We start from the raw sequence: 26,109 nt of genomic DNA on the forward strand, positions 1-26,109 counted from the left end.
GAATGACACTGCAAGAAAATGTTGCTAGAGTTCCTTCCCCTTCCCAGATCTCTTGTGAATGCACTGAACTGCATGGGTCACAGTGTTGGAAAGACTGATAATTTATCTTTATTCCCTAGCTACAGTCAGTGATGTGAACTTTTCTCTTCTCCCTACACATTTTAGAGTGGTTTTTAAAGTTTTTTGCATACGTGCTGCCAAACACATTCTGAAAAAACAAGAAGTCTATTTCAACAGGCTCTCCCTTGTCCACTGCTTCAAAGGATTCATAAGCCATGAGTTCCTCCAACAAGAATCACACTTCCCTGTTGTGGACTATATGTTCTTGTGTTTGTCGATGAGATTTTTCACAACTTTTTCATATGTCTACAACCAACCCTGTTTCCTATAGGTATCAGGCTGCTTGGGGTGTAGTTACCCAGAACCCTTCTAAAGACAGACTCCCAGCAAGGGACATTCCACCCATGACCAGAAGTGGACTTTATACACAACAGTGCACTTACCTTAAAAGCCAAAATGATACTTATGAAAAGGAGGATAATCACAACCAGACATGTAGGGTTCACAGACATAATCTCTTCCTTGTAGGGAAAATTGTTGGGCTGTGTAAGCAAAAACAAGCAAAGCACTGTGAGTCAATCTCAGAAGTCATTTAAGAACCATTCAACTAGTGCATCCTATAATTAATAGCTTACAAAGCTTTCTGTGATCCACTAAATCCAGAGCTCTCCCCATGAACACCAGTTTCAGTAAGTGTGGCTACAACAGGCACTGTGAACACTCAGCTGCCAAAGGCTCCCTGGAGGGCTCAGGGATTTGCTTTTTGCTTTGGATGTGGTGTGGGCTCTCTCTTCCTCTGTGCACACTGGGTTTGTATGTGACACAAACCAGCAGAAGTCTGAGAGCTTTGCAGCAGGAAATCTTCCACCATGGGAAATGGCAAGCAAATCTCACACTTACTGAGTAATCATTACACTGGCACTAGTTGCCAAAGAACAGTGGCAGCTCTTTCCAGAAAATCAAAGCAGGAAAAACTGGACAGCATAATCCTTTCACCTAATATTTTATGACATTTCAAAATACCTTGAACCTCTTCTACTCCATCTTACTTTGGCTAAATTTGGACTATTTCTCTAGGAGCACTTGTTAGTTCTGCTACGTATGCACCCCATGGAGTCATGGGTCCTACACAGGGCCACCTCATGATTTCAAGTTGAAATGTGGAAATCTGCCCCAGGCCCTTCTCTTACATGAAAGTAGCTTACATTCTGAAACAGAAGTGACAAAATGAATCTTCCTACTTAGCACAGGCTCAGGCCCTATCACAGGATAGTGATTTAGAGCTGTGAAACACTCTAGGATCAGTGACTGAAAAACAGCCCCTAAAAATGTTTTACTGTACTTTTTATTGCTTAAAACTCCACGCCCTTTGAAAAGAATGTTCCAAATAGTTCTGAAATACTGCAAGATACAAGTTCCTGTTTCAGTTAGAATAAACCATTGTTCACAGACAGAGCTGTTCTCCACAAAAGATAGCTCCACTGCAACAGTAGCTCATTATATCTGAATGCAATAGTTCCTTCCCCACAACTCCCTGTTCCCTTACAGGTCTAATTACTTAACCAGGCCAGCTCTGCATCCTTGTCAGGACAATTAACTAGACCGAGCTATAACTGTATTCTTGGCAATGATGGTGTAAATCCAGAGTAACCCCTTAATAACCCTTATTCCAGCACTCAGCCCAGTGCACCAGGAAATTATCTTTTTTTTGGACAGCTGCTACTGAGAATAGCTCTTTATTTAGCGCTTCCATGAACTGTTCAGAGTGGTTAACATCAACAGCAGCTGTAACCATTTGCAGCTAGATGTTACATAAGCACATTTTCCACTTCTTGACAGCAATGTTTCTGTTCCTCTGCTGAATTCCATGACTGAAGTTTTTATCATGTTATCTTCTTTGTTGAGGTAGAGCTTTTGTAGGGAACTAGCTTGCTATAATTCAATAAGTTACTGCTTTTTTTTTTCCCACAGAAGGTTATTCTAAATATCGTGGATGCAGTCACCCAGAGACCAAGAAAACAAGAGTATATGCAAAGAAACAATGCACTGAGAAATTAAACAAAAACTTTATATGCATAAAATTTAAGTATTAATGCCCCAACCTGCCCTCCTGTTTGCAGAAGGGACACCATAAGTTAGGAAGGTAGAAAGTAAAGTCAGTTAAGGACAGTTACAGTAAATGTGTACCCAAATGATTTTTCAGTACTGATCTACCATTTAAAAAACAGTCAAAATAGTTTGTGAATATAATAAAAAATCCCTATTAAGACTTTGGTTCTCCAAAGAAGAACCTGGTTTTTGAGAAGCACTCACTGGTCAAAGACTGGATGACTGCATGCTGTGTTTTTGACCATAATCTAATGGGCTGTTTCTGAACATCAGCTCAAAAGGGCTTTGCATGGGGGCGAGAGGAGGGCAGGCAAATGACCAAGAAATTTTCCTGCTTGAAAATCAGGAACATCTGCTGGAGCCATGATCCCTGGTCAACTCTGGGGCAGGGTGTGCTGCCCTGTAGTGCCTGGCCTTCCCTTATATCAGCACCAGTGTTTCAGCAAATATTTCAGCAAAGCCAGGAGAGCACATGAGGAACAAATACTGAGGTTTGTCCCCTTCAGGCTCAGCTTTCTGACTCTGTCCTGAAGAGATGAGAGGCGTAGGCAGCCCCAGTGAGGCAGTGGGTGCTGCACCCACACCATGGTCACCCCCACACACAGGTGCCTGGGAGATCTTGGTGCAGGATGTGAAAATGAAAGTCAGTCTCTTCTGGAACTTCCAGGTTTCCTGTGTGGGAGACAAAGCTTTCAGTCCTCTGATGGATAGCCCAGGAGCATTGGGTCAGCATGGAAGAAACCCCTTTGGCTTCTTTTGCTAACTGGGCTGGGCCGGCCTATGAACAGTCTGATCTCAACTACAAACCCCTCCAGTGCTGTAGGAAAAGCAATTTATGACAGCTGAACCTTTGGCAAAGAAGCAGGAAAGACGGTAGTAAGCATCTCAACTGGCTCCAGTCACACAGGGTACAGGGACCACACTGGAACTGGTGCCATGAGGCAGCCCTTGGGGTCCCATCCCATGGCTGCAACTGTTCCCAAAATCTCATGAATTCCCACAGAAAACAGGTACCAAGAGTGGTTCAGATGAATCAGACCACTGGTCTTCACTGACTATAATGATGAATTTAAATATTGATGTGGATAAATGAGGTGGGACAAGAAATTCTGCTCCTGTCTTGGGAGTTTGCTCTCCTGTGGGAAGACCAATAGCTGAAATCCTGCTGCTGAGAAGGTTCCAGGCACCACGCTCGGTGCTGAAACTTCTGGAAAATAATCAGTGTCAGATGTTGTGCAAGGCTTGATGAAGCTGTGACTGAAATACATCTGGGTGGGAAAAACTAAGCCTATCATTGGAAATACAGGAGTGATTTTGGAGCAGAACATGACGAAATTTTCTATACAAACAAAAGGTAGTTGCAATGGTGTTGCACTGGCAAGCTAAAGTCATAATTAAAGTGTCATTTATAATCTTGTCATGGATATGGAGAGGGCTGTGTGCATAATAATATACCTGATACACTTCTAATTTAAAAAAATACTTCTTATGCATATCAAAGCCCTATTAGACACTTTAAAAGACTCTAAAATGTCCATGGAAAGTACATTTCTGCTGCATTGGTATCATACAAACACACAAAAAGAATAAAATGACAAAGGCTAAAGCCATTTCTCATTCCCTCAGCCTGCTTTCATGACCTTTTATATCTTACTTCCCCTTGGATCACAAAAAATCCACTTTAAAATACAATGTGGATTGTCATTCCAAGTTACAATCTTACAAGTATTGAAACTTACAACACTGAAAGAAAACAGCAACGTCTCCGTAGAGTTTGTAAAGCTCTGCTGTGAAGTTAGTGGTACTTCTTTGGAATTATAAAATGGCATTAAAAATGTCAGAACGGATATTTTGGTTTTAAGCTTTAATTTATAGGAAAAATTTCTTTAGGTTAATCTCTTTTATGTCCTCTAGGCATTTCTCCATAAATTTAAAAGCATGACTGATACCACCTGAATTGTCAGGCAGCAGCATTGCAGGCAGTCCCACAGTAAAGCTACTTAATATACTTTGAAATTTTGTTTAGATGAACTGTCACAGTCCTGCACTTTGATTAGAAAAAGTTTGCATAACTCAGTTGCAGACCAGCCTGTTCTACACCTCTACTTCAATCATTTCATATGCTGTTACCAGATGACAGAAGATAAAGTGTTTAATTGGAAGGCTTTAAAATGCCCATATATCAAATATTTAGTGGGGTTAAACAAAAGAAATGTGCTTTAGGTCAAACTGCTTTAGACCTCTGCTTAGAGCAAGATCTAAAATGATTTTTATTTTACACATGTTGAATTTGCTGTATGCAAAAGTTTTTGCTTTTTACATGACAATGATAATGACCAAGATATCCAGCGTAACTCAGAAACTTTGATCACACAATCACCACAAAACTTACTAAATGCAAAACTTGTAACATTTACTTATTTTACATGACCCTTCAGGCTAAGATGCTCTTGCAATCCATGGCAATTAAGTAGCACACCTGAGTGCAGCTGGGCATCAAAAGGCAACAAGAAGTTTCCAAAGACACCGTTCCTGGTAAAGAAGAAGCCAGTAACATAGACTGATGTTACCAAACACCTGTGAGCACCATTGCAACATTTTCAGCTACGGCCCCAACCAGCTCATTGATATGTGATCATCATCTTGCTAAAAGTACATGGAGAGTTTCACAGCAGCTGTAACTCATCACCCCACACACTGACATCTGGCAGATGTAAAAGTAACCATAGTATGATACCAAAGTAACTATATAACAATACCAGGTAATAGTGAAGTAGAAATGGTTAAAGAAACAGGATTTTTCTGACCTTAGAGCAAACAAAAAGTTCTTCTGAGACTGCTAAATGTATTCTGTTACCAAATGCAAACTTTCTTCCAGATATTCAATAATGGATTTGAAGAACAGTTGGGATTTTTTATTTACCTTATGGAGCTGTGCCCCCTAAAATATCATTTCCCAAATGCAAAGCAGTTTTAGAGGAACAGAAACTGTAAGAATGCCAGGAAGAAACACAATCCTTGTTCCTGCCTACCCTGGCAGACCACTGCAAAGGGGGTGAGGGCAAGACAACCCCAGGGTTTAGGGCTTGCAAACCATCAGGAGGGATCACACCTGAATGGCACCACATTCATGGTGTAATTGCTTGCATTGATTTTCACCTTGTCACATGTCTGAGTATCTGGTAAGGGTGGATGTGCCCTTCACATCTCCCCTCTGCTCCTGCCCACTCAGACAGATGTACCTACTCTGAACCAAATGTAACAACCTTATGCCAACAGATGTAGCCCTTCCAGGTAAAGGGACATGGGCCTCCAGTTGAGCCACTTGTGCTTGGGACCACAGCTAAGACACAGGAGGCATAATCAGCTTCAAAGCAGATGCAGAACAGCTTCAAAACTTTTTTGAACAGGTGACATTAACTGTACAAAATTCATCACAGCTCTTGGTATTTTATCCCCATCACTAATCTCCAGCATAAATGATAAAATACAAACTAATCCTTGTTTCTAAATTAACTTGGACTAGCTTCCAGCTGCTCATTAGCATTATGCCTTACATCTAATTTAAACAGCATTTTAATACCTCATTATTTTGCATATGAAAGCTCTAATGGCACTACCTCTTGGTCTTCTTTCTCAGTAAATGAAGCAGGAAAAGCTGATTGTCTCTCATCATACTACAATATATCCAGCTTTTATGTAAATTTTTTTAGGAACCTTCCTGCTTGTTCTCTGACTTTCAAGCATTGTTTTTTTTACAACCAGTCTCCATAAACAGATGAAGGAAATCCACACTACTGACAGAGAAGGGAAGTCTCCTCTCCCTTACTATTAATTGCTCTTTTTTCTGTCCACAGATCCCAAGAGCAATTTTTGCAAACAGCAAAACAACCTAGGGACTCCAGTTTTGGCATGTAAATCCCTAGGCTGCTTACAGGGTCACTGCATCCCAGGCACAGTTGGCAAACTGTATGCTCATCTGTATTGCTCAGGCTTTTACATTTCTTTGCATTTATCTCTGTAGCCACTGAAATTAGTGGCTGAACTCAAGTTCTCAGGCAGTCTAGCTCAGTGTCAGCCACGGGCTTCATTAGAAGTGAATTTGCTGGGGAAAGTCACGAGCACTGCCAGTGGGAAATGCAGAGATGTGCTCACTCTGGGCAGTGCAGGGGAGGGGCATCCAGAGGATGACACAGAACAGCCAGATTATATTCCTGCTCACAGCCTCCCACCAAAGGGCTCAGTCCCTCCAGACAATGAGCCTGGAGAAGCTCTCCCACGGCTGACATCAGCTTTTGTGAAGTGCCTCTCGGGGTCCAACATTATTAATGGAAGTCAGGAGGAGCATGAAATCTACTGCTGATTGCTGGAGACCTTCCTCTACTGAAAATAGAAACTCACTGGCAGATGATCAGCTTGACCACAACCCTGTGCAGTGTGCCAGCTACCCTCTCCCAAGCCATGTGATACATCCTGTATTGATCTGGTGCTTTATTGTTGCTCTGAGCATCATGCTGCAAAGCCAAACATCTCATCAAAGCCCATTATGCCCCTGCCCATCTTTATTGATGGAGTCAGTAATCTTGTCAGTGAAGGAAAATGAGCTTGCCTGCAGGACTGATTTCTCATGAAACTGTGCTGGCAGTCATTAATAAATTTTTTCTGGTCTAATCCATTATCAATTGACTGTCCTCTCAGCCCCAGCCCTTCTGCTTGGTAGCAATGTCAGGCTAATCAGCCTATAATTATCCTGGAAATCCCCCTTGCCCTTTGGAGCACTGACAGTTTAGCACTCCTGAAGACCTGTGGCATTTCATTATCAGTCCAGAATATAATTTACAGCAGCAAGACAAAGATGTGTGCAACCAAAGATTCAGCACTCCAGAGCAGCAGTACAGATCACAGAGTGCTCTGCTGCACCAAATCCCTTCCAAGACCTGCTCTTTCTATTTCTGCTACAGAAGGACCTGTTATTTTTTTATCTGCAAGGAAATAAAGGGATTTTTTAGCACACTTTTCAAGAGGAACACCCGGTCTTTGCCCTTCCAGTGAGTCAGCTCCAAATGCAGCACCAGATTTTCAGCAGAAGAGCAGAGGCTTTTAAGTGAACATTGACCAGCCTGTTTTTGCCCCCATCCTGTTCTTGCACAGTGACCAAGACTGAGTAAAATCTGGTTACAACTCATGCTCTGGGAGGTGGGGGGAGTTCTGCAGCCACACAGATGCTTGTGCTGCCAGAAGAGCAGGGCTGGCACCGATGCAGCAGCAAGGGTCTGTAGGCAAAGGACAGGCAGCAAGGCTCCAGCAGTGGCAGTGCCAGCTGCAGCACGCCCAAACCATGGCTGTAATTTGCTCTTTTCCACTCATATCTCCGAGAACTTTTTGACTTATGCCTCTGCTTCTCTTCCAATGCACCATCAGCTGTGAATGCAGGTGGGTGCTAAATAAGATGAAGGATAACAGGCTCCTGATACATCCCAGCTCTCACTGGCATGACACATTGCCTCTTCCTGCAGATTTGTGTGGCTACTTATCTGCCTGCTGGTTCTCATTACCTGTTATTTATACTGGCCAGCTTTCCATCCACACAACAAAGTTCACAGCCAAGCTAATCTGTATTCAGGTTCTCAAGGCAGATTTTCAGAGACATTTGCAGCACTGGCTTCTCCAGAGCTCTGTGACTCCACGTGAGCCCTGCTGGATGTGGGATGTGCTCCTGTGATGAGACAGAGGCTGGTGGGCTCTTGTCTTTGCTCTTGGGGGTTGTGATCATATCTTCTACACTTATGCAATACTGGCCAGGGATGTTTGGCCAAAGCAGAATGAGAAGGGAGACTAAATGTCCCGAGGACAGAATCCAAAATATTTTCTAGCAAAACCAAACCTACACTCAATCAAACTCCTGCCTAATTAAATGTGTTATAGCTACCGAATAAATTAAAAGGAGCAATAAAATATCCTTGAAAGAGTACCAAAAATAAGCCATATATGAACACAATAACGCTGAATGCAAAAGCAATTATTCATCATCCATGTCTTGCAATATGAGTCTCACTCTAAATGAATGGTGCTAGAGCTTTCACATCATTGCAAAACTTCTGAGCTTTTCACAAATATTGTAATTAGCAATGTAGCCTTGCAAGGATGTTGAATTCAGTCTGGCAAGGACTGTATGAGAAGGATACCACTGGCTAGAAATACAGGGCAGAAACTCCACCTTATAAAGGTTTTTCCCCCCAAAGCCCCCAAAGGTCTGTGAACATCAAGTGATTTACCAGCTGGCGGAGGTAGTCCTGAATTGTGCTGGGATAGACGAGTACACTGATGGCAACCAACGTGTTGAGGGCAAAGTCAAAGATCTGGTAACAGAAGAAAGGGATGATCCAAGCTGCATGTTGCTAAAAAGGAAATAAATGGGAAACTCATCAGCCATAAGTTAAAATAGAGGAATATGTCTTTCTAGAGGAATCTAAGAAATATTTGACATTATGGAGTATTAAATCAGCTAAAAGAAATATGACATTCAGCCAAGTGGTTTGGCCAAGGCAATCTGGCTGCTTTACTGCAGTCATATGTGCAGTGCAACTCCCACAACTCATTACATTAGGAGATTCAGAAACCACACAATACTTTTCCTTTCTAATTAATAGGATTAATGTTGGAACAAACCACAGGCTTGGGAGGTGAATGGGAAAAAATTCCCTTAACTTTGATAGGTACAAGATTCAGTTCACTGAATTCACCTTTTGCCCAGAGCTCACTCATATTTGAAACTGCAGACAATCAACACAACTGCAGCAGGGGGCCCTGGGGAACCACTGATCTAAGCAATCAGTTCTGCTGCCTCTTCAACTTCTTTTCCCTCTCCCAGTTTTCAGCTAAGCAAGTAAAAAAGCAATTGTTAGAAAAGAGTTTTCTTAATTTTGTTTCTATGGAGTTGTGTGTTTCACTGTATTCATATCTTCCCCAAATGTAATGAATTACCAAATGTAATGAATTACCAAATGTAATGAATTACCTTATATGCACCATATGTAGCCATTGCACAGATCAGAATCATGAGGAGAGAAATTGCAGTGGCAATGCACATATCTGGAAAAGAAACATGACACATCAATGATTGAAGGCAAATTCAGAGCTTGGTTCAGTTATTTTACCACCTCCCTTGTGCAGAGCATCTCAAAGGGCAGGGTGGGAGATGGGTGGAGATGGGGTCAGGTGCATTGTTCAGGCATTGCTGGAGGAAATCTCTGGCTTTTGTGGGGAACCTCCTAAATACAAGAAGCACAGACAGTGCTTCTATCTGTTCAAGCCTGCAGCATTACACTGTGCTGACACTTACACTGACACTGTGCAAACCACTACAGCCTCTATAAGACAATGGAGATGAATGGTCTAGTTTTTATATGGGTTTTCAAAAATCAGAAGCAGTTTTGACAGGACTGTTTTACTGGTGGTGCTGATATCTGTAGTGAAAATGTGTCTGCTTTTCTGCACTCCAGATTGTTTCTTCACCAACAGCTGCTGCATACCATTGCTCATATATCTCTGTACTGGAAAAGGAGCAAAACTGGCAGATAAAGTCATCTTAGCAGAAATAACATCTTGAAAAATTTCATTTCAACCAATAATACTACAGAGATATATTTATTAATGGAAATGTATAACTGTCAGGACAGGTAAAGCAGTAAAGGAAGGAAAACATTCTATTCTTTAAAGTCTTGATTGGAGGAATTACAGGACTCCTATCTTTTTATTCTACTGCTGACCAGCTTTCAATTAACTTTTTATTTGATTTAAGAAGTTCCTAAGCCATGAACAGTTGGAAGGAGATCCTGGTGGAAAAAAATCACATGTTTGGTCTTTTCATATGCACCTCCCTAGGTATCATTACAGATCACTGTCAGGAGATCAGAAGTGAATTTCTGAACTTGACCTTACAGTGAGTTTGGGAGTGCAGAGGAACATTGTGCCTATTTTCTGAGGTTAAGCCAGTGCACAAAGAGGAGGTGAGGTACATAGGACATGGCTTTAGAGATCCCACTCTGTTGCTATCTGTGAGGTACATGCTGTTCACATTGCTGTCACCAGGTGTGTTTAAACCACCTGCCTTGATGAGGTCCGTGGAGGAGCTCTGAGATGCACAAACACACCACAGTGTTCAGGATGTTCACTACCCTGACTTTGGAACCACTCAAAGTGTAAAGATGGCATCATTTCACCACAGAACTGCCACAATATCTAACTCCAGCACGTGATGAGGGGCATGGAACAGTCCTCAACTCAACTCCCTGGATGCATCAAAATCAGATCCTGGGTACGTGTCCTGGAGCCTTCACCCAAGTCTCTGAGAGGATCTGGCAGCTGGGGACAGGTCTCACCTGCCACCACCAGGAAGCAGTGCAGGCTCAGCCAGGTGAAGGCTGAGGAGGAAGGACAGGCACTAAGTCTGGTCTGTCATTATTTCCAGCCTACCAGAATGATCATCCATGTAGAGAACAAAAGACCCAGTCCTTGATCCTCCTGTGCCTGAGGGAGCACAAACTTTGCCCTAGATGGCACCAATCCAGATTTCTGCATGCAGAGAGGAGCCTGAGACCTGTGAAGCTGAAGGGAAAATGAGCAAGAGGAGACTGCTGCTGGCAGGTGAGGACATGTCCAGAGCTGCTTGTGTTCTCTGGCTCCTTGGGCACTGCACCTACCAACAGCAGGATTAAGGACTTCAGAACCCAGGTTTCCCCTTTTTCAGAACACTGCCTGTGTCCTAGGTTTCAGGGTTCTTGTTCTCTCCCTCTTGCCCCCAAAGTTTGTCCTTGTGATTGCATAGGAACTCAAATGCCACAGAAAAAGTCCTATGGCAGGTACTTCCTAATTTAATGGATTAAATTTGAAGGATAAAGTGCCCTTTCCTAGCACTTGGAGGAGCACATTCAAACCACTGTGGCCTGATGAGGCCCTGGAGCACAGACATCCTTTCTCACAGTAGAAATGCTTGAATCTTTGTCTCATTGTCAAAATCAGCATGTCTCACCCAGGAGAGGGGCCTGCACTCAGCAGTGAGTTTAGCTCACCCTGGTGCTCCCTCCCTGTTGCCTCCACAGTGGCTTGGTCCAGCTCAGCTCATGGGTGCTACACGATGCCATGGGAGGCAGCTGGGCTCCCTGCTCATCATTCAGGAGGGAATGACAGATCACTCATTCCAAACTGCTCTTCAAAGGCACCTCCTTCTCCTCTTAGAATGTGTAGAGAATCCAGACAACCAGTGCAATGTTTGAGCTGCATTACCTCGACCAGTTTCTAGGTTTTTAGAAGCTGTAAAGGCTGTGCTGTGCCTGTTAGAAGTGATCTGAATTCTGCCCTCAAGAGGAAGAAGTATCCACAAAATATACCTCTGCTAATAAAAGGTACTGCAGCCTCTTAAGACACTTCTGGTTGTGTGGCCATTTACTCTGGCTGCCTACACAGATCCTGTGAAATCAAAATTATTTTGAATAGACCAGGTACACTTAAGGTAATGAAAGAAAAGAAGTGAAAATTGCTGCTGTAGCCACAAACCTCAATTGAACCTCTTGTAAAAGAGGCTCATGGATCAATATTTTGATTCTGACCATCCATTTGGAGGGACTGCTTATGCATTTGTTCTTGATCCCAAGCACCTACTCCCTGCACCTGGGGGCAAGCTGCTGTCATTGTCATTTGCAGCAGATGCAGGAGTCACAGGTTCCACTTTGCTGGTGACTGTGGCAGTACTGGTTCAGAGCCAGAGCCCAGCAAACTGTGATGAGCTTGACATTGAAGATCTGCTCTGACACACTCCTGCTCCCTGTCTCCAGTGTCTCCCTAACTGTGCTCCACCATGCCAAGTTCCCAGTTGGCTCAAGCTAGTTCTTTCTCATTTAAGGCTTCATTGGGTTTTTTGAGCTGTGTCAGCTTCAATTAATCCGAGTGAAACTAGATATGCAGCACATTAAATGAGAAACTGTCAGGGGTGTGTGATTTTTTTTTCCAGCCATGCTGTGCTTTCTATGGCTAGAAGGGCTGCACTTGGACTGCTGAAGGGGTTATCCAGCCTGTTTGTCCTAGATGGCTTTCTGAGTTTTCTCCTTGGGTTTAAAGAAACCAGTTGAGTTTTTTTCTCCTTGGGTTTAAAGAAACCAGTTGAGTTTTTTAATTCTTATACCTTGCAGTGACATCCTACTTTCCTGCCTCTCTGGAGAGAAGATGCTGCTGGGGCTGGGCAGAGCTGCTGCCATGGGGTACCTGTGTGCACAGCAAGCTGCAGCTCGAGCTCCCTCAAATCACCTCAAAAGTATTTCCTTGCCTTCCCCTCTCCTCTTGCAGAGGTGGGTGCTGCAGGGACAGGGAGGAGCAGCCAGCAAGGCCAGTCCCTGTGTGTGGAGTGATGAAGACCTCAAATCCTCATCACCTGCCCCAGCCCTGGCGTTAATCACTGTCCCTCAGCTTTGAGAGCAGGGGCCAGAAAGCTGCAGATGAGCAGCCTGCAGTCCTCTCTCAGTCCACTCTCCCAGCCTTACTTATCCAAGAGCCTCCTGACTGCCAGCTAAGGATTACTGCCTTGCTCTCTCCTGCAGGCTGCTTGTGCAAGCTTGATGCCACTGCTGCCAGCCACCAGGCAGCCCCCTGGGTCACAACCTGCACAGCAGCAGCTTTTCTCCCTGGGAAGAGAGGAGGACAATGAGAAGGAAAGAGTATTCTGCACCTTTGAGCCCAGCACATTTACTTTAGAGTATAAAATTAGAGGGGAAGATGCTGCCCTGAGTATCTTATACTGGGAAGGGATTTAGCTTTTTGCCCCTCCCTATATCTGGGACTAGGACTACATAAGAGGTGTTGATGGACTGGGACAGGAATGTACCTACTCCACCACTTCTATTTATCCCCCAGCAGAAGTCCAAGCCTGCTGTCTGTAGATTTCTTTATAAAGTTTTTCTATTTGAAGTAATATTTTCAAATCCTGGGTGCATGTCATTGAGCAGAGAGACCCTCACATTATTGTCCCCTGTCCTGAGATGTCTGCCTGTCTTGTCTGCCCATCCCAGGGCAGGGACATGGGCAGATTTTGACCTAAGTTGATGATATCAGTGTCAAAGTTCCCCTCAGTTTCTGTAGGACATGCAGAGGATTTCAATCCTTGCTGTCATCTGGCCTGTGAAGTATCACACACACATCTCTGACACTTTGGCAGCCATAAATAAAACCAAGCAACACCCACTGCTTGTTTGGGCTGTTGACATGTCAGGATGATGATCTGTGTGTCTGAAGAAGCTGAGCAGAAGGCTCAGGCAAAACCCTCTGGGAAGTCAAAATGAATTATAGGGCTTTTCCATCTCCTGCTCTGAGATTATTAGTCTTTTAACAGCAGCAGTATTGCATAGAGCAGCTCACACATTTCTAATTTTTCCTAGTCCAGCTTCTAAACTCCCTCAGGAAATAATAAAAAGAAAGATGACACTAAATGGGCTCAGCTGAATATCCAGCACAGGAGGAAGCCCAGCATTTTGCCAGGTTCAGAGATGAACAAACCACACACACTGGTGTGCACAGCAAGCTGCAGCTCGAGCAGCTTGTTCCTTCCAGTACCTCCTCTGCCACATGGGTACGTCTTGGCAGAATTTCTTCCCCCTTGCTTCCTTTTCTAGAATAGAAGGGAAAATAAATAGCCTAGAGCTTTTTTTCCTAAGTGTTCAGGTAAATCCTTTCTCTGACTAATCAAACAGGTACTTTGGAGCCTCTGGTAATGCCCTTGGAACCACACTAAATCCTGGGATTAGAACTGGTGTTGCACTGGTATTTCCAAGCAGTTTGCACCAGACTGGCTGTGACTCTGCAGGTGGCAGGAATTTTTCCCACTGCTGGAACAGAAAATTGAGAATTCTCCATAAACCAGGCACAGCTAGAAATAAATCTGAATATGAATATTGGGGGAATCCTGGTTTCTTGGAAGTCAAGGGAAACCTGTCATTAACTTCATTTGACTACTGTGACACAGCTGATAAGTTTTTTTTGGGATGATGTTTTCAGATCTTTTATGAGGGATCCTCTTACAGAAGAGAGAGGAAGGGAGTGACAAATTTTACATGTAAACTCTGTGTCTGCATTTTTTTGTTGTTTGCTGTTGATAGGAGGATCAACAGGAATGAGAAAAATGGCTATCAGTGTTTGTGTCATTATTATTTGTCAACAGAAGTACATACAGATAACAACTTTGGGACCTTCTTTAGAATAAAAAATTATGTATCTTCCTGTATTTCATACACATGGTTTTGGTGCATAGAGCTAACCTGGAAAGCACTGCTTCAAAAAAGATAAACAAAAGTAGGAAAAGAGAAGAAGTGTGGAAGTGGAAGTTTTTTTGATGATTTATCTCATAATAAAACATTTCATTACATTTGAACAAATACAGTCATGCTTAAAGAATAGAAAAAAGAAATTATCTCCTGCCAGCTATTTCCAGTAACCATAAAAGTCAGTAGCTTGACTCAACTGCCTTTACTCAGTAAGGCACCAAACCAGAGGGAGTCAAAGAATAAAAGGAGACATTAATTCAAGTGTTCATTCGTAATTTAACTGCCTGTGAAATGTTCCCTTTACCAAATGGAAATGAGGTTGCTTGGCCCATAAGCCATCCTTTCACAGTCTTGCAGGGTTCACTTCAGAACCCTTGATAAAAATATACAGAAAATACAATTTTCAAGTGTAGATGGAAATCCCCAATGTACTTTATCTGACAGCTACTGCATTACAAAACAGAATTACAATTTGAAAGCCTTGGGCACTGGCAGGCCTCTGATGTCAGCTATATAAAACCACACTGACAGACAGTTATTACCAAGGTTAATCTCTGAGAATTAGGACAAGGCAGTCAGTTTTAATATGTCAGAATCAGCTAGGAGCCCATCTGTATCTACTGTGGTCCTTACTTTCTTAAATCCAGTTATATAAAAAGATTTTTAGTCGGAAGTTGTCGGTGGGTTTTCAATGAAGACACAATAAAGTTGCAATCACCCCTTATCATTAATTCAGTGTAGACCCTCAATGCATATCTGCATAAAGACCTTGTGGAAATAATCATCCCTTCAATGATACCCAGCATCTCTGACACAACAATGGGCAATTTTTTTTCTCATGTGTGGGGCTATTGCTTCTCCTACAGACATTTTATTGACTTCAGTAGGAATGAGAAAAGGACTTAGAACCTTTAGCTGTGGATGGGGGGATTCTGAGCAGAAAGACACCAGGGTGACTAGCAACAGACCTTGTTTCAGACTACTATGAGAAATGTTGAATGTAACCATCTTGTGAGCAGAAATGAAAATAAACAGACATTTTTATCAAAATCACGTGGAGGGAAAACTTTACTCGATATGAATTAATTAAATCAACACACCACCAAATAATTTGGAAAAGTTATGGAACAAGGAAACATTCTCAAAGGACAAGAGTTTTTTGTAGGAGACATAAATGGCCTAGCTTACCCTTCTCTGAAACCATATTAAAGATTTTCTGTGATGCCTTTCAGTAAGAGAAGGAATTGCTCTGTGTTATTGCTCATATGCCTGTGACTGTACAGTTGATATTTGCATTTGCATCTATTTGAGCAGGTTTGTGCAAGTCATGCCAGATGCACAGGGGGTGCATGAACACATCCAGCATGAAGGAACACACTCAGCTGTCTGAACAGCAGCGTGGCTCTTGTGCATGTGCAGGCACTTGGGATGTGGTGCTGCAAGATGCAGAGACTCCATATCTCCCTCTGGCCTGCAAAATTCCCCTGGGGATATCTCCCCCTGGCCTGCAAAATTCCCCTGGGGATTTCAGCACCATGCTCAGGGATACATCTCCCTGCCAAGGGCTGGCTCTGCCCCTGCCAAGTCAGGACACAGCAGAGCAGATGGATTGATTACTAATAGGTAGGTGGCAGATAAGGTTACTACTAGGAAACAAGTTTAAACTGTATCATGACACCTTTCGCAATAAAAATGCATCTGCAAGATACAGAGGTGAAGCAATAATTAAAAGGACAGTAATTACTGAAATGATAGGACAGTTACATAAATGCTGCAGCAATGAGTGCTAGTAATTAGGGAATTTGTACTTACTGGCATCATCCATAAATTCAAATTCACCCCCTAATTCAGCACTTGTCAGGTGGTACTGGTCAGGATCAGTCAGGGCACTCAGCAGAATCAGCAAGACCACCGAATTTATAATCTACAGAGAGGAAAATGGGAAAAGGATCAGTCTGTGAAAGTAATCCATGAAAAACCTCTGGGAAGCACATACCCACCATGTTTCACACCAGCTCATAGAGACTGTTTTCCAACTGTACAACCGTAGTATTTAACTAACACTGTAATTAATTTCTTTAAGATGGTAAACAGGACTTACTTCTTCCCTCAGCAGCAGCAGCATGAAAATTAAACAAAATGTAGATTGCCTCTTTTCATTCACTCTATTCCACACCAGAAAAGTTACTGCTGCTCTTTCAGACTATAACACATGTTATCACATCCACCAGTCCTTTTGAGATTATTACAAATGGGTGCTGTAATCAAGGACTATCAGCATGGCAGAACCAGAATTGGGGACAGACCCTGTAAAACGGCTAGATGACCAAAGAGGAGCTCAATTACTGGAAAGGGCTGTGTTTTAAGAGGCCACGAGTGAGGTGCTGGTTCAGGTGAGCTGCTAAATGAGGAGGCCTGGGGGGGTGGCAATGTGAGCCCCGTGTCTGATGCTCCCATTCCTGTGTCATATGGCACAGATGGACATTCACAACCACCAAGGCCTTGGCTATGAAATGCAGTAAGTGAATTAAATGCCAAGAATATCAAGTGACCCAGCAGAAGCGGATTGTCAACCATCAGCTATGGACAGATTGGTAGCCAAGAGCTGTATTTTAAAACAAATCTGAACAAAATGCTCATATTGCTTTGAAGTGAAGAGAGCTAATTGCAGAAAAGAAGATTGCTCAGCATGAAATAATACAGCCAGGCTAAAAGCTTATTCTGCAGAACTAGGAAGATAACTGGTGAAGAAGAAAATGGAAAGAAGAAAGCTGAAAACAGTACGCTTGGAAAGATGGATTTCATTGCTTTGGTTCTCACTTCAAAGCCATCCTAATCTGATCACAGGTTACTAACAGCAACAAGAAGGTGTAGGTGTAGCACAGGTTATTTCAAGACATAACAGGCTAGAGAATTTCTCAGGTAAGATAAATCCTTTTTGATAGGTAAATTCCATCAAGTCCAGCTGATACCAGATCTGTTAGCAATCTTAGAAAACTGCTGAGAATAGATTGAGTTCAGAAGACAAGAAAAGAGCAAGCACAGTTTATGCAATTTCAAAGCAGGAAGGTCATGTAATGAATTGCTAGATAGACTGTGAGAACAAAATAACAAGACATAATCAAGCAGTCTTCCCATTAACACTTCAAATTTGTATGGTGACAATCACCACGGGCTTGTCAAGGACAAACTGTAAGTAATTTATCTGTTTTTCCTTCTCTGACAGACCAAGAGGTCTTATGGATAGGGCAGAAGCAGTAGATAACATCTCTGCATCTTAGCTCCCTTTTTGACATTTTGAGATTCTCACAAATGAGCATGGAAAACCTGGTTTGGTTGGATGTGCAGGAAGGTGAATGCCCTGCCAGCTGGATAACTGTACTGAAAGAACAGCTGTGACAGATTTAAGGCCTCACAGCCAGCAAAGATCTATTGATTGGGGTTTTCCAGTATCATTGAGAGACTCGTTAAGTCACTCGTAACCTCTACCTTTCTCTAATTTGCAGACAAGTTGTAAGCACTTTGTGAAATAAGATTACAATTATTTTGACCAACTAGAGCAGAATTCAGACAACAGAGCACAATTCAGCACCAAAAAGCATAGAGAAACACATTTGTGAAGAACTTCAGAAGAATTTGAGGCAAAAACACTGAGTAAGTGACAATTGCTCAGAAAAGAGTCTGAGTGTGGCAGTGAATTAACTGAACACAACTCAGTGGAATCCCATAAGCTCAGCTTTGTGGCTACATGGTGCTGGGCAGGGCTGCAGAAACCTGGGCATTAGATGCATAAACTATCTTCCCACTTGCCCTCCATGGGCTCTGCAGAAAGGATTCAAAGTCCTTCTAAAACGTACAAGGAAAAACCCTGGGGAGGATCCTGCATCAGAACAGAGGGCAGTGAGACATCTGGAATGTAGGACAGGTAGGGAAAAACCAGGGGTTGCTTAGCAAGGAAAAGGTAGGGGGAGGTGCTCTCAGTCTTTTATGAGCAGAAAGGTGGGGGAAAAGAACAAGGCAACAGATCCACTGGGTAAACAGATCTGAATTATAGCAAAAGAAAATTTAAGTTAGACAGTGTGGTGAACAATAAGAAAAGAAGCAGATAGAGATTGTCTGGAGGGGGTTAGAGATTGTCATTACTGCATTTTTACATAGAATAGTTAAATAACTGTGTGGGGAATGCTGTAGCATGGTCTTGTCTTTCTCTTGGTTTTGAAGACATCAGGTGACTATCAAAATTCAAAGTACATTCCATAAATCTTACTGGGTTTTAACATCATGTATAACTCCATATCACAACTTAGTTCTTGTTTTATACTCCTTTGTGGAAAGCTGGAAGATATAAGCCAGGAATAAATATGTTACCTAAGAAGACTACTCAAAATATCCAAGCAATCAGAAACCATAAATGCATAGAGTGTTGCTATTTAAAGACATATTTTTGAGTACAGATATAGCCATGAAAATTCATAAAATACTGACCTACACACTCTACTTTCTCCTTATGGATATGTCCTGATTCAGATTATGTGATTGTCAGCATTGCCTTAAATTCTGTATAAGACATATATTGTGTTTGCCTGATCTGAAGTCTGCTGCAGTCAGTAGGAATCTCTCTAATGCTCTTTAGTGCATTACTTTTCTGTTCTATCAGTTTGTTCTCTTGAGATGCTCATAATCATCCGAGCACTTTCCAGCTGTGCTGTCAGCAGTGCAAGTGAAATACACCATGTGTTTGTTTGCTCCCTCTTTCTCCCAGAAATGTGTGCACAGTTGGGTGTATTGTGTTCATTAGGGTTTTCCTTTTGCTTTGAAAGTGATGTGACTGTTGAATTTTGAAAAATGCTCTAATGCATAAATTCTGTCTGTCTAAAAACTTCTTGATGTAATGTTTTCCAAGGACACACAATCAAGGACAAGAGCATAAAAAATTATTCCCTGTTGGTATATGTAGTTAGTATGAGAGTTGAAATCTCCATTCTAGGAAAAGAATTTTGATAGGGCCAAAATTTCCTTCAAGATGTTTTACCTTTCTTCAGCAACAAATAGTGTAACAACCAATCAGCAATGCTTAGAAAGCATTTTAATCATGCAAAGTTGCAGGAAGCTGCTAAACCCTGTACCTTCCCAGTGAGACACTCTGTCCTCTTTTCATGGATGGAGAAACTGAAACGTGTCCATGGCCATACAGCAGTGGGAGCAGCAGGATGCTCTCCCTGGAATGGGGTAAAATAACTTGAGCAGTGTCCTCTTTCCAAGCTGTCAGTGGTAAACAAAGAGGGGGAATTCATGCTGCCTTTGGTGCTGAACAATGGCTGAAGCCAAGTCTGACTCAATCCCAAAGTTAAACACTCTGATAGTGAGATGAAAATGTGGCAGACCTGCAAAAATACCTGGATAAAGGAACAAACGAGTGCCACTGCTGATAGTTTATCTAAAGCTCTGAGCTGACACAGCTGGCCTGGAGACAGAATGGCTGACAGAAAATCACCCAGCTCCAAACTGAACAGCAGGGCCTTCTACCACACCCCTTCCTGCAGTGCATGTGTGGGGACCTCTCCCTTGAGTGGGGATGCCCTTCAAGGTTACCTTTCAAGGCTGAGTGAAAGAAACTGGCCCTTGGTCACTGATATGGGTGGGTAATATCAATCTGTTAATAACAATTAAATATCAATTAATTGTTCTTGCTAGCTTTAATACAATTGTTTCAATATTGCTTCATGGTGTACTATAATAGTTGTTATATCTCCTATACTGTGTTATAGTATCTAATAATATACTATGTTATAGTATATAATAATTCTGGTTAAGATAGTTTAGTCTAATCATTATTATAATAAAACCATTATATTTATTTATTTAAACATATCTGGTCTGCTGTCCTTTATCCTGTGGGACAAAGTTGTATAAAGGATCAGTTATACCTATATAATCCTTTAGACATAAACTGTTGATGAAGTCTGGGGTTAAGACTGGATCCAGCCACACCAAGACTCCTCTAGGAGGAGTTTAAAAAGCAAGGGGATCCTTTCTACACCCTGTAACTCAACAGGAGGGTTTCTTTAATAAACTTTATCTGAAGCTCCCACTCTGCCCATGACAGGTGCTCAATAAGAATAAATGCAAGACTTTGCACTATCAAGTCAGAACTGTGACCACAGGGTCCTACAGCTGAGAGCACCCAGTGCTGCCAGGGGCTCAGGAGAGGAGCTCCAGGGACACTCACAGCCTTATCTGACCTGCACAGCCCCAACCTGAGCCTCTCCACACCCCTGCCCATGGCCCAGGACCCCATCCAGGGCAGCCTGGGGTCTCTGTGCCAGTGGTACAAGACATGCCAGTGCCCAGCCATGCTCCCTGGGAGGACCCTGCAGAGGCAGGTTGCAGCTTCTCTCCAGCTGTGGCCCTGGCCCCAGCCCTCTTTGCTTTTGGTTGGCCCCCCTGGTTTATCCCCTGCCCTGCTGGGGCTGGTGGTGATCAGATCACTTCTGGGCTCAGTCCCTGCAGGATGGTGTTCAGAGTGCCCTAACAACACACTGGACAAAGAACCTACAGAAAATCCTAAAAATGCCCAACTGTGCCCTTATTCTGATATGGAAATAAAAGAATTATCTTTAAAAAATCCAAAATCTTACTTTTCTGGCAGCCAGATGGAATTACATCCACTTTTTTAATCAATGAAGGGGAGGAAAATAACAAATAATGCTTTATAGAAAATAATAAATAATGCTTTATAGAAACCACAAAATGTATGAAGCCAAGGGGAAAGAGGAAATATTGTGGAAGAGACATCCAGATATTGGAGCAGTAACTGGAGTTCCTGCTGTGGGCTTATAAAACATAATTTCAGATTTGAGTAGAAGCCACTTTAAACAACAACAGCTGTGTGAGGAAGGTGCATGCAGGCATGAGCAGGAGCAGGTGATGAGACTGGGATTGACCACCAGCCACCAATGCTGCTTCCACCTGCACTGTGACAAAGAACCAGCAGATTAGGGACAATGTGAGGCAGTTCTGCTGGAGAGGATGCCCAGTGTTTAGGATGCAAGGACACAACCTCATGTCTTCCACAGAAAGCACCCAGCAATTATAAATTATATAATGCATGGAAATTTCAGACTTCTACAGTCAATAAGTCATCTTTTCTCCATGTCATTGGTTACAGGTCAGCAGTGAACTCTGGTGACTCACGGGAATAAAATGCAGGGGAGCAGTGTCAGAAACCACTGCAGCAACAGGTGACCAGAAAACAAACATCACTATCATTTCAGACCTTTTGTAGAAGTGCAGCTGCATGCTATCTGTCCCAGCTTATCTAAAATAAAATTAGTTCCAGTAGCTCCTAAGAGCATGCCATTAACACCAATCTACTGATGATCCCTAATTCAAGCAGACAGAGAAATGCTTTGGCCAGCAACTTACACAAATGTCTGTAAACACTGAAAGAATGGAGTTACAATGGCTTGCCAGGAGCTACAATGGCTTTCAGTCAAGAGTCAAAATAAAATAGCTTTGTTAAAGGAGTTTAGAAGAAGAAATATTATGCTCACTTTAAATCAATACACTGCATTAAAAACAGAGTGATGTTTCTATTGAAGTCTACAGGTTCCCCTCTACAAATGTTCTACTGCAGCTCTCCCAAGGCTTTCTAATGCAGTGAAGAGAGATACCTATATTTACAGGAAAAAAGAAGAGCTCCCCCCAGCTTTATTTCTGTTGAGGGTTCAATATATAACTGAATCCATGCATGTAGCAGTCTGAGTGTTATGAGTGGTGAAAGATGTTTATATAGTTTTAATTCTGTGACTGCTTTCAGCCTCACTGAACTCAAGAGAGATCCACTTAAGCACTCTCCTTAAATCTCAGCATTGGTGGTGAACTAACTCCTTGCCTGTGCCCCTTTTTACAGTTCCAGAGCTGCTTTCATGACACTGGGAAGCCCTGTAATATGTAGGAACTGGCACATGGAGTTCTAGCATATTTTTAGTATCCCACAAAACTGGCATGGTTTAGTTTGTTGTCCTCTACAGAGATACTAAGGAAGCAAATTGCCAAGGACATTAATTTTAGCAGTAAGAAATCCTAAAGATTTTTAGTAAAACTTAAGAAAATCTCAAGCAGAAGCCCTGTACCCACTTCTCTGTCTCCAAAAAACTCTGTTCTTTACAGAAATTATAGAAACAAAACATCAGTCTTAAACTACTTTTGCTCCTTGAAACTAAACAGAAGAGTATTTTCCAGCACTTGGATATTTGAAGTCAGTATCACTATCAGAAAAAGTAAGAATGAATGGAAAATGTCTATTTAAGAATCTCAATGTCTAATTCTCCCTATCTACCTTTCCCTTTTCACTAGGCATGTTCTTTGCATATTTTCATTTTTTTCTTTAGGCATAGAAGATCTTAATAAAATCAAGAACACTTTTGTTCATCAAAAGGACAAAAGAACTCTAAGGAACTCAAAAAGGAAAAAAAAACCAGGGTCAGGATTTAACTAGCTCATGGTAGATTTGCACTATCTGGGGTGCATTTCCCAAACTTCTCTGTTAGTGTGGATAATGAATTAGGGTTTATTGTCCCATATAGGAAGATTTTTCTGTCCATTCTCTGTCTCCCTGTTAGGCAAAGTTTTGTGTTTGTAAGTGTTCACTGGGGGCTTTTTCTGAGCTCCAACTGAAGAAGAAACAAGGAGGCAATTTCATCAATAAAGGTTTTAAGCTGAGTGCCATGAAGAGCAGGCAAATAGCACATAAGGAACAAGAGACAAGATGTCCCTTCTGTGTACCCATGTTTCTTGACAAGTCTCCCAGCAGTGATTCAAGCCCTTTCCCTCTGGGGGCACAGGAGCTACATCTGAGCACAGCACAGCCATGGTGTGAACCCCAGGAGAGGAGGAGCAGGAGAGCCCTGGCTGTCAGAGTAGACATCTCTCTCTTTTTCCTGCTGTGTAAGCCTTCTGCCTCATGCTAATGAAAATGCTTCAACTTTCCAGTGCCTGGGGACAAGCTGCAGATGTGTTAGTGATGCACAGCTTAATGAGTGGTCCAAGTTAGAAACCCAGACACCCTCAACTTTCATCCTATCTTTTCATCCAATGGAGCAAAACAGCTCCATTGAACAGAAACAGGGAGGGACACTTGAACTTGGGTTAAAAGGGAATCCTTCACTCCTCTGACCAGTGAAACTCATTATCAGGCATTATTACTGAAGCCAAAAGGTTGAAGGAATTCAGAAAAAAATGATTTATTTACTAAAAGGAAATGCAAGCGTTTAGTCATATCACAAAAGATCTGAAAAACAAAATATAAGCCTTCCTGCTTCAGGTGACTGCCCAACCTTAACATTACAGGATAATAAAAGAAAATGTTGTCCCTGAACAAGCTGTTCTTTCTCTCTGTGTGGTTTCTCAAAGCATGGTTCTAGCTGCTATCTGAAATACTGCACTGGAATAGGAAGAGCATTAGTCAGATCAGAAGTAGCAATTAGGATTTTATATTCTTTAATTTAGAGAAGTTAGGGTAGAGTCTGTAATTCTTGTCACTATTTTTCCATACTACTTAGGGGAAGGCAAAGAATCATCCAGGCAGGCTCAGACTAGCAAATTACAAAGTCCATATTATAGAGAGCATATAATAGAAAGCTGCATAAAATATTTCAATCAGCTTTTATATACACAATTTCAGCTTTGATTGCTATGACACTCAACACTGAACTTTAAAGATTATGCTGATTCAATTGATATAGGAAGTCCAGAATAATTTACCAGCACTCTTCTATACAAATGACTCAACTACTGCCTACTGCCAATCTTTTAATAAGCTTAAAACCCAAACCACAAGAGGTCTGTTATTAGTGAAATATGGTAATGCTTAAATTTATTTTAAAAAATAGATGGACAGATTGTGCAATATGCACATGAGAGGTTTCTGTCTCCCTAGAGATAGAGTTTAGTTTGTTATATACTTGTGAGAGACTCCAATGTTATGGTTTGTGGCTTAGATATTGTTATGAAGGACTTTTTGCCCATTAGGGCAAAACTGTATAAAGAAGCTGCAACCACCAAGGCCTTCCTCTCCCTGAAGATGCTTCCTGAGGGTAACTTGGGACTGTGAGTTAAGCTGCCTAAGGGACCTTGGGATAAGATAAAGGTGACACTACTGTTCAATCATCTCAGGTCTAGGGACAAGGAGACAGACTGAGGGAGAATGAAGTGTCCTCCAGAAAGCCTAACCCAGCAGCTGTCCTGAACATCAGCTCTGGCTGGGATTGAGGTGGGGGAGGCCATAGCCCCCAGACTCAGCTGCTGAGTCTGCACAGACTCCCCCAACCAAGGGGGCAGGAGGAGAGTTTTGGGTGTGTGGCATAAACCAGAGACAGTGAACACCCATCTCCCCGACCCCAACCCCACAGGCCACAGCCATGGGAAATTCACAAGAGGCAACTGAGGGGGTGCCATAATCCATCAAGGACCCCCAGAGGGCTCCCAGGCTTGTTCCTGAGTGCTTGCAGCAGAGCACTGCACGGGATGCAGTGATGCAACTGCTCCAGAGCCTGTGGCAAGAGACTGTGTCACACTTGCTCCTGCAGGGAGCCCCCTGGGCATTCCCAGCTGCCCTGAGTGCACATTAACCCACTGAACTCTGTGTTTTGAGGGACCCTCACCACCAAGGAGACCAGAAGAACAGGATAAATAGGACACTATCAGGATCCATGGAGTGGTGATATTTTCCCCTTAATCTGTCTCTCTGTCATGCTCTTCTCCTCCCCCCTCCTTTTCTATTTCCTTCTATCTCTTTCTACCTCCTATTTGCTGTTAAATAAAATCCATACTACTGACTTTGGGATATGGTCTTGCTTGCATTTTAATTTGAGTAGAGTAATTTCTTTCATAATTTTAATAACAGAATTGTAACACTATTTAATCTTAGTCCTTCCCTGGTTTAAGGAAATAAGCTATTTGTATACAAATTTATCAGTGGAGTCTTTTGTTGCTTTTCCATTTTATTTAATGCAAGTTGAACCTGTATCTAAGGAAAGTCCTGAAAATGACTGCTGAGGTCTTCTGCCCAGCAAGACCTCTAGGGAAATATTTATGGAGAAACATAATCACATATACACAATTTCTCCTAAAGGTCATCTTGGTCCAGGATGCAGTGGAGAACTAGCAGAAAATTGGTATGCAATAAAACCTTATTAGAAAAAGAGTTGTTCAGGTGGGATTTGCTTGGTTTCTGCATTTCTCCTTGAGTTCCAAAAATGCATGTTTGAGCCTCGCAGCTGACTGAAAGCTTGAGGGCAGACCTGCTGAAGTGTGACTGTGATATGAGCTGTGGCAGGTCCCAGATCCAGACATTGGTGTGGCCTGTGACAGAGGATGGGCCAGGAGCTGCTACTCTGTGGCCCTGGCCAGCACTTTGTGTGTCCTACAGCAGCCCCCAGTGCTGTCTGTGCTCAGAGCCCCCTCACCCTCCTGGACTTGGCCACTGCACTGCTGAGAGGACTGGGCTTTGCTTTGGAGAGACACAAACACTTCATTAAAAAAAAAAACCTAACAAAGACCAGCACCAAAACACACGAAATCTTTGATCCATTATTCCTATGTAGCCACCACAGGCAGTATCCAGAGAAGC

General features: G+C 42.5%; 1 protein-coding gene across 1 annotated transcript in view; it reads right to left on the reverse strand.

The window, feature by feature from the left end:
- LAPTM4B (lysosomal protein transmembrane 4 beta) overlaps positions 1–26,109 on the reverse strand; it is a 59,606-nt gene that overhangs the window by 25,322 nt on the left and 8,175 nt on the right. Inside the window, exons 2-5 of the mRNA XM_054635671.2 lie at positions 16,290–16,401; positions 9,188–9,261; positions 8,445–8,567; positions 504–602 (exon numbers count right to left, since the gene is read on the reverse strand). Coding sequence (XP_054491646.1) covers positions 504–602; positions 8,445–8,567; positions 9,188–9,261; positions 16,290–16,401 — 408 coding nt within the window. The remainder of the gene's footprint in view (positions 1–503; positions 603–8,444; positions 8,568–9,187; positions 9,262–16,289; positions 16,402–26,109) is intronic.

The sequence above is a fragment of the Agelaius phoeniceus genome, chromosome 1 (genome assembly GCF_051311805.1).
Source record: "Agelaius phoeniceus isolate bAgePho1 chromosome 1, bAgePho1.hap1, whole genome shotgun sequence".
NCBI classification, from domain to species: Eukaryota; Metazoa; Chordata; class Aves; order Passeriformes; family Icteridae; genus Agelaius; species Agelaius phoeniceus.